General features: G+C 26.6%; 1 protein-coding gene across 4 annotated transcripts in view; it reads right to left on the bottom strand.

Annotated features, from left to right (window-relative positions):
* Positions 1–6: 6 nt before the first annotated feature.
* Positions 7–16,683, bottom strand: part of LOC117170691 (adenylate kinase isoenzyme 1) — an 18,926-nt gene continuing 2,249 nt past the window's right edge. The window contains exons 1-6 of one of the 4 annotated variants that reach the window (XM_033357665.1): positions 15,116–15,172; positions 14,914–14,984; positions 7,144–7,440; positions 4,904–5,029; positions 3,135–3,326; positions 7–183 (exon numbers count right to left, since the gene is read on the bottom strand). In XM_033357665.1, the coding sequence (XP_033213556.1) occupies positions 109–183; positions 3,135–3,326; positions 4,904–5,029; positions 7,144–7,329 (579 nt within the window). In that variant the 5' untranslated portion in view covers positions 7,330–7,440; positions 14,914–14,984; positions 15,116–15,172 and the 3' untranslated portion in view covers positions 7–108. Of the gene's footprint in view, positions 184–3,134; positions 3,327–4,903; positions 5,030–7,143; positions 7,441–13,054; positions 13,231–14,913; positions 15,173–16,683 lie in introns of those variants that run through there. The other 3 variants (XM_033357662.1, XM_033357663.1, XM_033357664.1) reach the window with 3 other exon arrangements.

The following is a 16,683-nucleotide window of genomic DNA, read 5'->3' as shown; positions in this document are numbered from 1 at the left end:
CCCCCCCCCCCCATGAAGTGTTACGTAATTTATGGATGGTCCCTAATCAACGAAAAGTGCGAACGTTTAAAAAGTTCAATTTGTTCTAAAATTGTAAGTAGTAAAAGTTTAAGCGGCTAAAAGGAAGTCCAAAGCATTCGTCACTTGAGCAAATACGTCTTCCACTGCTCCTTCAGCATTAATCTAAAATAAAAACAAAACAGGAAATGATTTATTCTATAAAAGGCTGTACACAAACTAAGTTACAAATTTAAGGAGGAGAGGGCAGAGGAAGTAACATTACGAACTTAGATAATATTTCATAAATTTCATGCTGATAAATTTTAACATAGTTTGCGAATTTTGTGAAAACTGATCCAGCAACGGACAGTTCAATAATAACCGAAGAATTTTATAAATAACTTTCGAATTTAAGACTTCACACTCTTTTCCCCTTTTTTAGAAAATTCAACTTTTTCCATTGCTATCAAGAGAGTTCACCATTTTCTCCATTTGACCGTTTTTTTCGCTAAAAACTGAATTAATAGAACCCGATACGAGAGTCAATTAATATATTTTTATTCGTAATTCATCTTGTTTAGTAAAAAAATCTACTATTTGTTTGCAAATTACATTATTTTGTTGAAAATTTATATCTTTGGTAAAACATGTAACTACTTGGTTGAAAGTTAACTGCTTTGTTAAAAATTCATTTTTCCTTGAAGGTTCATCTATGCAGTTAAGAATTTAACTATATTTCGTTGAAAATTCGTTTTTTTCTTCGGAAAATAATTTTAATAACTGAAAATTGATCTACTTCATTTTTAGTTGCAAAGTTATCTTTTTTAGTTGAAAATAAGTTCAAAATTCAAATATTTCTTTGAAAACGCATGTATTTTTTGAAAATTGATCTTTCTTTGTAGACTATTACTTTTATTGGTTAAAAAAACATGGTTTTGGTTGAGAATTCAACTATTTACTTGAATGTTGATCCCTCTTGTGGCAAATTATTTTTTTTTAAGATTCATAATTTTAACTGAAAAATCATCTATAGTTTTTTATGAATTCAAATGTTTTTTTATTTAAATTAAAATCTTTCATGGTTTAAGTATCAACTATTAAATTTTTCGTTAAGAATTCATTTTTTGTAGAAAATTCAACTATCATTTTGATACAATTTATATTTATTTGGTTTAGAGTTAATTTTTTTAACTGAAAAAGTAAATTTTCTATTTTTGGTTGAAAACTGATCTTATCTGCTTGGAATTGAATTATCTGGTACAAATGCAACTGCTTGATTGAAAAGTAATCTGTTTTAGTTCAGGATTAAACTACTTTATTGAAAATTAACTCTTCTGTAGACAAATTGGTCTTTTTACTTTCAAAGCACGACAATTTGGTTGAAAATTCATCTTTTTTGGCAAAAATTTAATCTTTTTAGTGACAAAATTCATCTTTTGATTGCAAATTCAACTATTTGATTAAAAGTTCATCTTTTTTGTTGACTATGCAACTACTTGGTTGAAAATTGAACTACTTTGTTGTAAATTAATTTTTTTTCAAGACATGCCTCATTAGTTAAAAATTTAACTACTCTCTTTTTGTTTAATTTTAACTGGTTGAAATTTTGTGTTTTTTTGTGTTGAAAATTAATTTTTTACCTTTTTTACTTTAAAATTCAACAATCTGGTAAAGAGTTCATCTGTTTTGTTGAAAACTCATTTTTTATGGTAAAGAAGTTATATTTCTTGGTATAAAATGAACATTTTTGTTGAAAATTCAATTAGCTTAGAAATAATTCAAGTTTTATGTTTTAAAAATTCAACCATATGGTTGTTTCATATCGAATTCAATATGTTATCTATATTTTAATATTTTAATACTTCCCGTGTGGAAAAAGCCCCGCTGAGACCTTTTAGGATGAGCACCCCCGGCGGGGGTCCGCATGGATGTTCCACGCGTGGAAATTCTACGAGGGTCCCCGTCGAGGGCCCAGCTCGGTTGCTCTCACGGATCAACGATTTAAATTTTAAAGTCCAAACAGTGAATATTTTTTCAACACCAGAAATTTTAAGGTTACATGAGTTCAGACTTACAAACAATGCATTTTTGTCAAAAATTGGATGACACTTTTTGAAAAATCGAACTCTCACAATATGGATGTTCCATAGGGGCCCCCGCAGAGGCTCCAGCTCGGTTGCCCTCACGGATCAACGATTCAAATTTCATAGTCCAAAGGGTGAATATTTTTTCAACACCACAAATTTTAAGGTTTCATGAGTTCAGACTAACAAATAATGCATTTCTATCGTGTATTTTACATTTACAAAACGTCGTACAATAATAAATAATTATAAAAAGAGAGCTTAAAATTTGGTACTTTAACTTTTCTGAACTGTAGCTTATGAGGATGGATTTTTTATGGATTTTCAACTCCCGAGTGCTAGGCAATAGCTTTAGGAATGGATTATGAAGGTTCGATACCCCGTAGCGTTAGAAATTTTATTTGTAATATAATGTTTTAAAATGTAATATATGTATTCACTGTAAACAGGACTGTTAATATATGCAGACAAAATACTCGCAATCAATTGATATTTATTTTTTAAATAACTTTTTTCATATGGTTAGAGTATAGCAGTGCGGTACTAGTTAGCACTGGCGCAGTACTGCCGCCCATGATGAATTTCCTATTGAAATAGTACTGTGCTAGTAACGATATCCAGTGCTGGCCCAACACTGACAGCCCAGTACAAAATAGTGTTATCATCCCAGAGATATGCCAGTACAGGTGCCAGCACTGGCAACAAAAAAAAACCAAGAGGGCTTTCATGGTGGCAACCATGAGGGATCCACGAGGGAAGCTCTTGTTGGGCCCCTATGGATTAGCATGACGTTTCCATAAGGAACCACGTCTGGATTGCCCTCATGCATTCTACAAGGCATGAGAGCAATCCATGTGGATCCTGACAGGGGCCACTTCCATTTTTCCACACGGGTTTAAATTATTTTTTAATGATATTATCAACGGCTACATTAATTTCAGGGGGTGGGAGAGTCAGAAATAAACCAAAATCGGTAACGTAATTTATTGAGTCTTTTTTGTGAAATATGAAAGGCAATAATCAATATTTTTTTAGAAAAACAAAACTTACTCGGACAACTTTATCTTTGAAATGTTCGACAATTGCTCCATTCTTTTCGTTGAAGATTTCGATCCTCTTTTTTATGGTTTCTGCATTATCGTCTGCCCTTTGGGTGGCTGCAGCTGCTGCACGTCCTAATAATCTTTTTAATAAGGTTTCGTTTGTCACATCAAAAAAGAGAATAAGGTCAACTGGACATACCTGAGACAAATAAAAGTATTGTTTGTTAGAATTGATTAATGTACAAAATTAATTTAAAAAATGATTTAATCATTTAAAATTTTGAAAATGCAGGTCAGAGAAAAATCAGGGAATTTTGTCTTTCCCGGAAAGTCATGGAAAAGTCAATGATTTTTAAAGAATTGCCAAATTTAGGGGGTTTCTGTAAGAAGTACTTTAAGTAACTGTCAATAATAATAAATGAAAAAATTTAATTTGCTTTATTCCATTTATAAAAGATTCTAAATTGAAAATGCAGACTTAACACTCTTTCCCGTATTCCCCTATTCCTCCCTTTTAAAATGAATTCCTCTTTTTCCCATGTTTTCAAGAAAATCCCAATTTTTCGCTCAAACGCTAATTGAAATAATAGAAACCAACAAGATATTTAAACTATTTTTGGTTAAAAGTTCATTCATTTTTTCACGAAAATTCCTTTTGTTTTGAAGATTTGTCATTTTACTTAAATATCCATCTCTTTGGTTGAAAATTTAACTATTTTATTAAAAATTCATTTTTTTTTTGTTTAAATTTCAAACTTTATTGATAGTTAAAAATTCAATTCTTTAAAGAATCTTTATAAGTTTAAAATACAAATATTAGTTTGATTTATGCATTTTGTTGAAAGTTGATCTTTTTGGATTGAAAATTAATCTTTCTTGAAAAATACATCTTTTTGGTTAAAAATTTAACCATATAATTTTTTTAAAGTGCATCTGTTATTAAAAATCAACTGTTTTGTTGATTATGTATCTCTTTGTTATTAAACTCAACTACTTTGGTAGAAAATGTGACGGTTGTGTAGGAAAGCTATACATTTGTGTCGAAAATTCAACTATTTGTTAGGAAATTTACTTTTTTGTTCGAAAATACATTTTTTGGGTTTAAAAGTAAACGGTTTTCCTAAATAATTTCACTTTTTAACTTGAAAACTTAACTATTTTGTTGAAAATTCATTTTTTTTACAATAGAAATTTTTTTTCCTAAAAATTCAACTATTGCATTTGGGGTTAAAAATGTATTCTTTACAAGTTGAACATTCATGTATGTTGTTAAAAATTTGTCTTTTTGAATAGAAAATTATGTTCTTTGTTGAACAATCTCCGCCTTAGTAGAAAATTTAACTATGTCTTTCAAATTAATCTTCTGGGTTGAAAATTCACTTATTTCGTTATAAATTCATGTTTTTGGTCGAGAGTTGAACTGTTTTCTTGAAAGTTAAGTTTTTAAATTTGTTGCTGTGAATATTTAACGATGATACATGTTTCAAAATTGCACTATTTTGTTAACAATGAAATACATCTTGAATAGAAATCTTAGGTACTTGAAACTTTTTTGTATCAACATTAATTTTATTTAAAAGAATTTATCGTCCTATTTTCGTTAAAAATCGTCCCATTTCCTTTGTTTTGAGAACATTTTGGGCGAGAAATAAAAAATTGGTCAGGGAATAATAAAAGAATTTTGAAAATTATGTTTTGTGGCCATTCTGATGAAACAAAATTCTAAAATCTAAAAACTCTAATTCAAATCTAAGTACAATATTATTTAAAGCCTACGTCTTTTTCAAACTGGATTCCTTGTTCCTTTTCTCGAGGATATCCGTCAATCAGAAATCCCCTTGCTGATGGATTTTCTGCCTTTGCTTTGTTCATTCTTTCCTTAATGAGTTCCAGCACAATTTCCTGAAACAAAATAATTTGCCGTTTGGTTTAAATACTCCAAATAAGAATGTTTAAAGTCCTGAATTTGACAAATATCTCAGATTAAAATATATCCTTTAATTTAAAGTAATATAAAATATAATTAATAATCCAAATTTTTGGGGATTTTATATCGGAATAGGATGTTCTTAATTAAAAGACGTTCTGGAATTCAGGCATATTAATTTTTAACAATCGTCCATTTTGGAGATGTTACCAACTGTATATTCGCTAACTTGTTTACTTTTATTTATTTATAGTTTAAAATCATGAATTAATAGTTGAGTTTTAAATTCTAAATCTTGCAAATTAAAGAATTTTGTAATGTTACACATACAAAGTACAGCATTGTTAATTGAATAACATAAAACTTTCATAGTTTTAAATTTTAAAAAATAAAAACTCTTCAATTTCAATGATCTATAAATAAAAATTCTCAAATATGGATGATTATAATGTCTAGATATTTGATGTATATAGATTTCAAGAGATTTTCTAAGATTTCTTCAATTTTCAAGAAGTATAAATAATAAAAAAGATTAAATTTTCATGATTTTGATGACCAAAAGTCAAGTCTTCAATTCTAAATTTTGCAAATTAAAGAAATTTCAAATGTGAATCATCAAAATTAGCATTTTGAATGACAAAATTGAATAATTTTTAATTTAAAATGTTCAAAGCTGAAAACTTCAATTTTAAAGATTTATAATTAAAATTGGATGATTATGAAGATCAAAAGTCAAGTTTGCAATTATTTTAAACCTTCCAGAATTGAAGAAAATTGAATGTAAAGTAAAAAAATACAGCATTCTTAATGGTCAAACTTAAAATTTGCATAATTTTCAATTTTCACAATTAAATGTCTTCAATTGTGAAGATGTATGAAGAAAAGTTTTTAAATTTAAATGATTTGATGATCAAAAATCAAGTTTTTAATTCTAAAACATCCAAATTAAAGAAGTTTCGATGATTTACAATAGAAAACTCTTCAATTTTAATAATAAATATTCTTAAATTTTGGTAAGTTTCCAGATCAAAAGTCAAGGTTGCAAATATTCAAAATCTTCCAACTTGAAGAAATTTCACATGCAAAACACGAAAATTGCAGAATTTTCAATTGTAAAAAATAAAGCTTGCATAATTTTTAATTGTAAATTATCAAAATAAAAAATCTTCAATTTTAAAGATTTACAATTCAAAATTCTACAAATTTAAAGAGTGACAATTAAAAACTCTTCAATTTTCAAGATGCATAAATATAAACTTTTAAATTTGGATGATTTTGAAGATCAATAGTTCAGTTTTTAATTCTAAATCTACCAAACTGAAGAAATTTTCAATGTTAAGTATCAAAATTACAAATTTTTAAATTATAGATGTTAAAATTGGCGAAGTTTTTAATTGCAAATTTTCTAAATGAAAAACTCTTCAATTTTGAAAATATAGAATTGTAAAGTCACCAATTTTCAAGATTTATATTTAAATGGTATGTAATTTTGAATTTTTTTATAGTTCAACTTTGAAGATTTACAACGGAAAATTCTTCAATTTTAATGACTTGCAATTGAAAATTCTTCAATTTGGAATATTTGCAATTTACGACTCTTAACTATTTAATGTGTATAACAGAAAATTATGCAATTCGTAAAGTTCTTTTTGCAACATGTAGTTGAATTTTGAAAATTTAAAATTGGAATTTATTAAATTTTATAGATTTGCAATTGAAAATTCTCTTCTTATGAACAGTAAATGACAGCGTTGATTCATTTTTTGGAAATTATTATACTTTTTTACGTTTGTCACATATATTATCTATATTTTCGTACATAAAAAAGGGACGTACAACTTTAAGTTATTTTAACTGTATACTGAAAATGTAACAAGTTACTATAGTTCCTTTTTTTAATTAACTTCCTCAACACTGCATCTAGTTTGAAATGATCCTAAAGACATATAAAAATTATTTTTATATCGATATAACACGATTAGAATTTGATATTCCAATTCAAACCAACGAATTTTTATTCAATCGCAAAAATTCTAGTGGAAACAGAATTTGAATATTATTATATATAGTATAATTTTTTAGTATTTACAGTCGGAACAAAGAGACCCTTGGACATTAATTCCTGAAGAGAAGCGCCTCTGGGACTTCCACTGGCAACTTCTTCTCGCAGAAGGTCTCCACTGCTGATATGAATAAATCCGTATGTTTCAATAATTTTATCGCATTGGGTTCCTTTCCCGCAGCCTGGACCACCAATTACCCAAAGAGTCTTCATTTTAACTTTTTTAATGTCCTTGAAGTCTTTTATATCGTTTGCAAGTATGACTGGCACCCACCAAGGTTCGGATATGCAATCTGTTTCTAGCTTCCGTTTCCTGATTATAACCTGGAATTAAGCAATTAAGTCTTTAAGTAAATCCTTAGCAACTATTCTTCCATCAGTATAAATTTGGTATAGACTTTTTTTTATCAATAAACTGATTTCATATAAAAAATAACAAAAGTGTAATTTAAAAGGTTATATCTTCGGAAAACTTTTACATAATTAAAATTTCTTTAAAGTAGCTTGTAATGTAATCTACACTATTTCAAATCCTTTAAAGAAACATGCATTTTTTTTAAACGATTGAATTGTGTACATAAAAAAAAAAAAACGAAAAAGTGACTTCTCAAAAAGGGCCACCTTCGATTTTTTTTAGATTTGCACAGTAATATGGGATTGTCCATATATTACGTAAGACGTTTTTCTGTTGTTTGAATAAAGACGAAGATAATATTTTTATCAAGTTGAAAAGGACACAGCGATATAAACAAAAGAAAAATGTCTTACGTAATATATGGACGATTCCTATGAGGATGATATCTTGTGACATTCGTTATCACTAAACTATAACCTCCTATACATTTTTTTATGGTTTACAATAATTTTTAAATATCAATTCTATTTTTGAATTTTTACAGTTTTATGTCTCAAAGAGGCTAAAATTGAATAGGTTGACATGGTTTTGCTAAAAAATAAAAATACTGAAAATGTAATTTCAGAGTAATTCAGACTAATTGAAATATTCCGAAAGTAAAAGTTAATGAAATTAGAAAAATATAGAATTTTCAAATTACCGAGAAACTTGGAAACTCGAAATTTCCACTTCACGCAATCAATAAATTCAGGAAATTAGTAAATTCCAGAAATTTATAGTTACCAAAGTTGCAAAGTTTCAGGAATGTACTAATTTCGGAACATTTCAAGTGCCTTAAAAAACATTTTTCGTAGTTTTGTTTTTAAATTAAAAATTCCGGGAATTTTTATTTCTCGCAGATTTTCTGTTTCGGTAATTATATTTCTAGTTACTAGGTTCATAAATTTAAGATAATTTTAGGAAAATTTATTTGCAAATTTCGTGATTTTTTGTTACAATTACGGAATGCTTTGATACATTGTATCTGAAAATTTCGAAACTTGTAACAAACGAAACTTTTTTTGTGATTTCAGGTAAATTTTTTGTGAAAATTCACTTTTTGTTTTAAAAAAATCTAAAATATTTTACTAATTTAAAAAAAAATTTAAGTTTCTTCAAGGGATTAAAAAAATGTGGATTGGACTACGAGCGGTCGCAAAGGAAATAAAATTATGTCAATTCGTTCCTAAGATACAACTTTTGAAAGAAAATTTTTACGTTAATTTTTTCATAATTCATCTAAACATTCAAGTAGTTCGTGAAAAAATGTACGTGTCAGACTGCCAGACTGGAATTTTATGTTTATTTAGATTCGACGTCAATTAATTTTATAAAAATGAAAAACTACAAACGGATAATTTATTTATCAACATCAAATTTCGTTAAATTTTAAGAAATTTCAAGGAATTCCATAGAATTTATATAAATCTTAAGCAATTTCTTCATATTTCATTCAGATTACAATTTTATTTTAAAAATTTCCAAACATATCCGTAGGTTTTAAGAGATTCCAAAGGATTTTAAGAACTTTGTAGGGACTTTCACGAATTTTAAGGGGTTTACAAATACTTCAACTAATTTAAAAACATTTCATGTATTTTTAAGACATATTTATACGTATTTCAAAGAATTTCGAAACATTTCGAGAGAGTTTAGAAGTGTTTGAAAATTTCCAAGCATTTCCGAAGATTTTAAGAAATTCTCAAGGATTTCAAGAGATTAAAGAAATTCCAAGAGATTGCAAAGAATTTTGTAGGAGTTCCAAAAATTTCAAGATATTTCTTGCAAACTTTGGAAAATACTTAATTTAATTTAATGCTATTATTAGCGATGTTAAGGATTTCGGGGATTTTAAGGTACTCCAAGGAATTCTCTAATATTAAAGGACTTTAAAGATTTATTGGGATTAAAATCTTTTTTCAGAGAAATTCAATGAATAAGTTTAATGTCAATACCAGAGAATTTCCATGAATTTTAACCGATATATTCTGATTTAATAACAATTTCACGGACTTTGAAAGATTTCCAAACATATAAGGAGATTTTAAGGGGCGATAAAAAGGATTTCAGCCAATTTCGAAGGACATTCACTGATTTAAAGGGTTTTAAAATGATTTTATGGGATTTCTGAACATTTCAACTTGTAAAAAGATTTTATTGGTTCCAAGAGATTAAAAAATATTTCCATGAATGTCAAAGAATTTTGAACCATTTCAATTAATTTTATACGATTTTTATGGATTTCAAATATTTTAATGGAGTTCTATAGTAAACTACAGAAAAATATAAAACGAAATTACATTTAAAGAGATTCCTGACGATTCCAAAGATTCCAAGGAATTTTAAGGTGTTTCAAGAAATTTCACAAGATTTACGCTTTTCATTAAATTTTCAGGATTTTAAGGAATTTCATAGATTTTTCAGGATCCAAACGGTTTTTTCTAGAGGACTTTAATAAACAAGTTTAATTCAATTTATATTCAAGCAATTTCTACAGATTTAAATATTTTAAAAGTATGTGAAAAAATTTAAGGAATTTCAAAGGATTTTAAAGAATTTAATTTTTTTGAAGATTGCATAGAATTTTAAGAGATATAAAAAAAAATTGTATTGTGTTAACGAATTTAGCAGGATTTTCAAATATTTAAAGGAGAGACGATCAAGATTTACAGGACCTCAAATTATTTTAAAGATTTTGGCGAATTTATCCATTTTAATGGATTTCAAAAGATTGTAATGGATTTATAAATATTTCCAAGGTTATGAAGGGATTTCAAGAGTTTCCGAAATGTTTCCATGGATTTAAATTAAATTTTAAGCGTTTTTGAAAATAAGAAAAAAATTCACAGATTTTTGCTGTTTCTTCACTTTTTACAATAATTCCTTTAATCTGTATGTATTGTGTATTCCATTGCTGATTACCCTATCATTGTTTTCTATTTAATGATTTTACATAATTAATTTCCTATAATCCATGGAATTTTTGAAAACCTCATGCGATATTTTGCGAGAATCTATTGCAAACCTATGCAATTGTTGGAATTTTAATATTTTTGCAGTCAAAATGTACGAGTTATTGGATACTTGGGAGAATATGAGCTCTAGCCTACATCACAATTTCCACGTCCTTGTAATAAAAACAGATACAAATCAAAACGTCGTCTTTCTATTGCATAATATTATACCTGCTGTACGTAACATTCTGAATACGCTACTTTTAGATTTTATAGTATAGAGTGCCAATTTAAAATGAGATATTTTTTCCCTAAGATATTTGTACAGTTCAGCAAATAAAGACCACGTATTTTTCTGATATAAAATTTTGTTCAATGCCCAAAACACGTTTAAAGTTCTAGGTTCGCTAAATATTTTTTAGCTTCAAAAGAATAAGCACGAGGTAATTTTTTTGTCTTCAGAAAAATCCTGCAGGTTGAGAATTTGAAAATTGATTAAATTGACTCAGATACAACACTAAAGTAATCGAAGTTTTATCAATTCATTTGGTCTCGAGAACTTTAATGAATAAGTTTAATTCAATTTATAATAAAGAGTTTTTAATTGATTGCTACTTGAGCGAATAAAGTAAATTTCATTTCTAGGGATTTTTACGGATTTTAACAATTCAAAAGAATATGAAACAATTCGAAGAATTTCATAGAATTTAATTGTTTTGAAAATTGCATAGATTTTTAAGAGATACAAAATTTTTTAAAGTATGTTGAAGAATTTGGCAGGATTTTCAAAGATTCAAAGAAGAGAAGGTTAAAATGTATAGGGCCTCAAATTATTTAAAGGATTTTAGGGGATTTTATCAATTTTAGTGGATTGCAAAATCTGTAATAGATTATAAATATTTCAAAGGGTATCAAGGAATTTCAAGAGTTTTCGAAATGTTTTCACGGATTTCAAATTGTGAACGATTTTAAAGATATCAAGAGAACATATTTTTGACGTATCCCTACTTTTTAAATTATTTTCTCTAATCTTTATGTATTATTTATTCCAATTCTCGATTATCCTATTATCGTTTTCTATCCAATGATTGTATAGAATTTTAAACGATATCAAAAATTTAAAAGGATTTTAACGAATTTGGTGGGATTTTCAAAGATTCCAAAAATATTCAAAGAATTTTACAAAATTCAAGGAAAGAAGATTAAGACTTACAGGAAATCAAATTATTTTAAAGATTTTGGGAGATTTAAAAACTTATAATGGATTTCAACAGATTTTAATGGATTTATAACTCTGATGAAAGAACATAAAACATAATAAAAATATTAAATTTTTTACAAGTAATATTTTTTAATAAAAGCTATGTTGGCTCGAGCCCTCCTTTCGAACAGTACATCCCTTAAATATTAAGATAATGGAATTTTTTACTTATCTAGCTGAACTGAGAGATTGAGCGAAAAAAGAACACGACAAAAATTTTACTTTTTCATAAACAACCTTTTTTGTTCATAAAACTTTTGCCCAAAACCCTTTTTTTTGTCAATACACTACTTAAATGTCAATAAAATGACATTCCCCACTTTTCTAAATGCGGATTCCAGAGAAAAAATGAAAGTGAAAAAAAGATTTTTCATTTTCAGAAACAAAAGTTTTTGTTCATGACACTTTAACCTGAAACCCTTTATTTGATCAATAGACTACCTTTAATGTCAAGAAAATTGCATTTTTCACTTGTTCATCTGAAAAGTTGAACATTTAATTTAAAACAGAATTGAATTTCTGGCCTAAACACACTTTTTTTTGTGATCTTTGTTTGATTATTTATAATACTAAATGTTACTAGATTTCGAAAGTCTAGCCACACAGGATTTTTTCTGAAGAAAAAAAATTACCCTATGTTTTTTCTGATAAACTCTCTTATAAATATTCAAAATCGTGAGAAAAATGTATCATTTCATCATCTGAACATGCAGAACAAAATAAGAGAAAAATTAAACTGATGCTATACCTGTAAAAAATTATATCGAAATTCCCATTGGGAGACAAATATAAATGAAGATAACGAAGTTTATTTTATATTACATAGTAGAATGGGAAAATAACAAGACCAAAAAAAAAACAGAGATAAATGAATGAAAATAGATTCAAGTTTGAAGATCAGATTAGTTTAGGAATGATTTGTTAAAATGATAATAATTGATAAAATGAGTTGTATGTACAGATCGAGTTAAGGTCTACTTGATCTAAGTTTGGATAAGAAATGTAAATTGTCATAAATTAAAAAGAATTGTATTTTAATAACACACAGGGAAAGGTTTAAAATATATTGAGATTAATTACGCGTTTGGAGGTGTGACTGAAGTTTGCAACTTTTATAAATGAAACTATTTTTTTTCTTTTAGTAATTATTTGTACCTGGTGCCAGATAAAACAAAAATTAGTTTCATCCCAATAATCGCTGACAGCCCACTAAGTTTTACCCACCCACGCACTTTTGAAATTACACGGAAAAATAAAAACTAAACATTTATTTTCATTTATAAACGTTACAATCTTCAGTTATGTATTTGGAGATAATTTTATACTCACAGTACAGAGATGTATCGACGACGCACTCATGCAAACACATAAAATAATATTAGAGAATTTCTTCAGGGAAAGAAACGCGCCTGTTTCGGATGAAATTTATTTCGAATGAATCGATTCACCATTGGCAGCAGCCGCCGCAGGAAATTAAACGATTGATGAAAGTGCGCAATCGCGTCCACGGTTCAGGGTTAAATAAACTCCTGTTAAAATGCGGAAACCGAATGAGGCACAGAGATAGTTCGCGATAAAAATGTTACTATAATCCTGTATTCTATTAAATTAAATTTTTTAATATAATTAATAATTGATTTGTAATACAAATTTATTATGTGCAACAAATTACTGTTTTATTTATTTATATATCAAATTGATTTATTTTTCAAAATATTATAAAAAGGAAAAATAATTTTCAACTAAAATTAGTCTTCGATTTTAAAACCGAGTATATATCTCAACAATTGAAACTATTTATTTGTTAACCATTTTTCTGAATTCCTAAATTCAAACTAAAATTATATTCTGAGATCTAATAACAAGGCAACAAGTTAATCAGTTGGGTTTTAAAGTTATATAAATATAATTTTCCTAAGATTCTTGAGAAAAATCCAAAAGATTTTTAGTCATTTCAGTTATTTTGAAAAAAATTGTAGAAAAATTTGAAGACTAATTTTGTACAGGATTTTACAAACTATCAAAAAAAATTCGAGTCAGTTTAAATGATATTGAAGTCTCTTAATTTTTTAAGAAATGTAAAAATATTTGATAACTTTTCGAAAATCTTCCGAGTTTTTAAATATTTTTAAGCTGTTCAAAACCTCCTGAATTCCTAAATATCTTTTAAACTGACATGAAATTTTCTTAAAATTTATCAAAATCATTCTTTAAAACTTAATTTTTTAAACCAAAAAAATAGTTCAAATTTTCCAATCAATTAAACAAAATTTTATTCGCTTAAAACTTTTCAGTGGAAATCATTTGAAATGTTTTGAAAAAAAGAATTTCTGAATAATCTTTTAAATACATTTACATTCTTTTTCAAAATTTTAGGAAATAATTTAAATTTAATCTAAATGTAATAATAATGTAATTTAAGATTATAATCTTTTTTAATTTTCTTTTAGAATTCATGTAAAAAATCATTTAAAAGTTTCCTATGAACCTTAAGAAAAATTTTATATTCTCTTGAAAACTTTAAAATCTCTTAAAAAGCTTCAAGAGTTTTTAAAATCTAATTTCTAAAAATATACATTTTGCCGAGAATCTCTAAAAAATCTCTCAAGTTTATCATTATTAAATTTTTTTTCAAATTTCTGAATATCTCCTAAACCTATTGAATTTGTATCTAAAATTTGGTGATTTTTTACATTCAAAACTGTACCATTTTCTATTATACGAATTCAATATTGATCTTCAGTTTAAAACCTATGAAAACAGGCAATAATGCATTGTTAGTTTTTAAAACTGGACTACATATTCAAACAGATTCTTGAAATTACATCGTTTTAAACTATAAATTTTCCGAATAAATGAATCTTCAGATGTCTTAACTGTAAATTATTGAAAATTACGTACCTTTGAATTATAAATCTTGAAAATTGAATCAATTTGGAATTCTAAATATATTAATTTTAATTTTTTAATTAACCACCTACATAATTTTAAGGGATATTCGATTTTAAAACACATTTTCCAATAAATATGTTGTAAATATTTTCATTTATATAAGGATATAAGTATTTAGAAGCTCTTAATAATTTTTTGCATTCTTTCTTTTAAATCTATTACATTTGTTTTTAAAAATATATATATATATATTTATGAAAAAGACTTCCGCATTTTCCATTGTAGTTCAACTTTACCTGTGCCTGTCTATTCTTGTCGCTGAGCGTCGTTGACGACGAAGATGTTTCCCAAACGATTTTACTTAAAACTAAAAGTACAAAAAGTTGTGTAAGATAATCATTTGAATTCGAAAATACTGTATTATTACACTTGCGTTTGACCATGCGCGTTTACAATTATGGCACCAAAATAAAATTGTACAAATACAAAAAAGCTTACACTTGGGTGGAGTTTGTGGTTTCGACTGAGAGACTTTACGTTCCTCTAAACTAGATCTGTATAAATAAAGCTAGCGTTTAACTGTTTCCATGGATACCAGTGTTTAAAAATAAATTTCTTATATAAATCTCAAAATTGCGTCATATAATAAAAATATTGAAGCATTATGTGCTAAATGCAGAATTGATTATTTTGCTTATAATATAATTAAACATAATATAATTTACGCGTATAAAATCAAAGATTTAAAAACTTTTCAATTCAAAAAGAAGTAAAAAATTAAAAAATTTTATACATTGTACAGTTCAAAGATTTAAAACATATAAATCCACTTTATCATTTTCAATGCTATAAATTGAAGAATGAATCGAAAAATTAAAAAAATTTCAAAATGATATCATTTAAGGCAATATTAAGCTAAAAAAATTAATTTATACATCAAAATTTGTTTTAAAATATTCTCTTAACAATTTATTTTTAAAAATCATGTAAAGATTCTCCAGGAATCTAATAAGAAATCTAATTTTTAGTTTTTCTAGGAATTTTGAAAAAAAATTTTTATTTTTTTTCTTAAACCTTTCAAACTACTTAAAAAGCTTCCAAATTTTGTGATGAAAATCGATAAAAATCTAAATTTTGTTTTAAATGTTTTGAAATCGTTTCAATTTTTAAATTATTTTAAAAACTTCTGAATATATCTTAAACTTAATTGATTTTTTTTTCAAATGAATAATTGTTCAATTTTGTTAAGTATTAATGAAAATTTTTTTCAAATCTTTCTAAATATTCTCTTGGAATTATGGTTATTGCAAACAATAATTACAATTTGTGCTGAATGTTGCCGGCTTTATCTTGAATTTTTAATATGTTGGGTATCATTTTAAAGATACAGTCCCCTCTCTGAAAAGTGCCGGACGTGGACTGGTAGGGGAGTATTTTTCGTGGCACTATTCAGGGAGACTGGATTGAAATGCCGGCGCTCGATGCGATAGCACGATAGTGGGGAATGAGTATAATTTATTAAAATCGATTTCTTTAATTATTAATGCAACAGTGGCGAATATTAGTTAACATAACATTATTTTGAAAAGTAAGAAATATTTCTCATTGAAATTACGCGTGATAAACATGGATACATAGGTGAAATTTTAAAGTGAAAAATGTTGCATAACTGAATTTTCTGCTTGATCTGATTTATTGTTATACCAAAAGTGCTGAGTGAAAGTATAATATTTTCTTTAAATAATTGTAGTTTCTTGTCGAAACTTATATATTACATATCCCTCAAAAATTGCCAAATAAGTTTAAGTCGAAACATTCATGCGAATACTAAAAGTATTGCTTATGAAAAAAAACTTTTTTGTAAGAAAATACAAGAAAAAATTACCTATTTGTAAGTAATTGTTTTTTTTTTTAATTTTGTACATTTTTTCACAAAAAAGCACAAGTTTTAACAAACAATTTAAGTTTTAGAAATATACGTTATTGCAAAATTGTTTTCAATCGGGGATCTTGTGAAATTCCTAGTAATCCAGCAAAAATCTAATGAAATCCTGTGAAACATTTTG

The sequence above is a fragment of the Belonocnema kinseyi genome, chromosome 4 (genome assembly GCF_010883055.1).
Source record: "Belonocnema kinseyi isolate 2016_QV_RU_SX_M_011 chromosome 4, B_treatae_v1, whole genome shotgun sequence".
Taxonomy (NCBI): domain Eukaryota; kingdom Metazoa; phylum Arthropoda; class Insecta; order Hymenoptera; family Cynipidae; genus Belonocnema; species Belonocnema kinseyi.
Note: the sequence above shows the minus strand (reverse complement) of the source record. Positions and strands in the feature narration are given on the sequence as shown.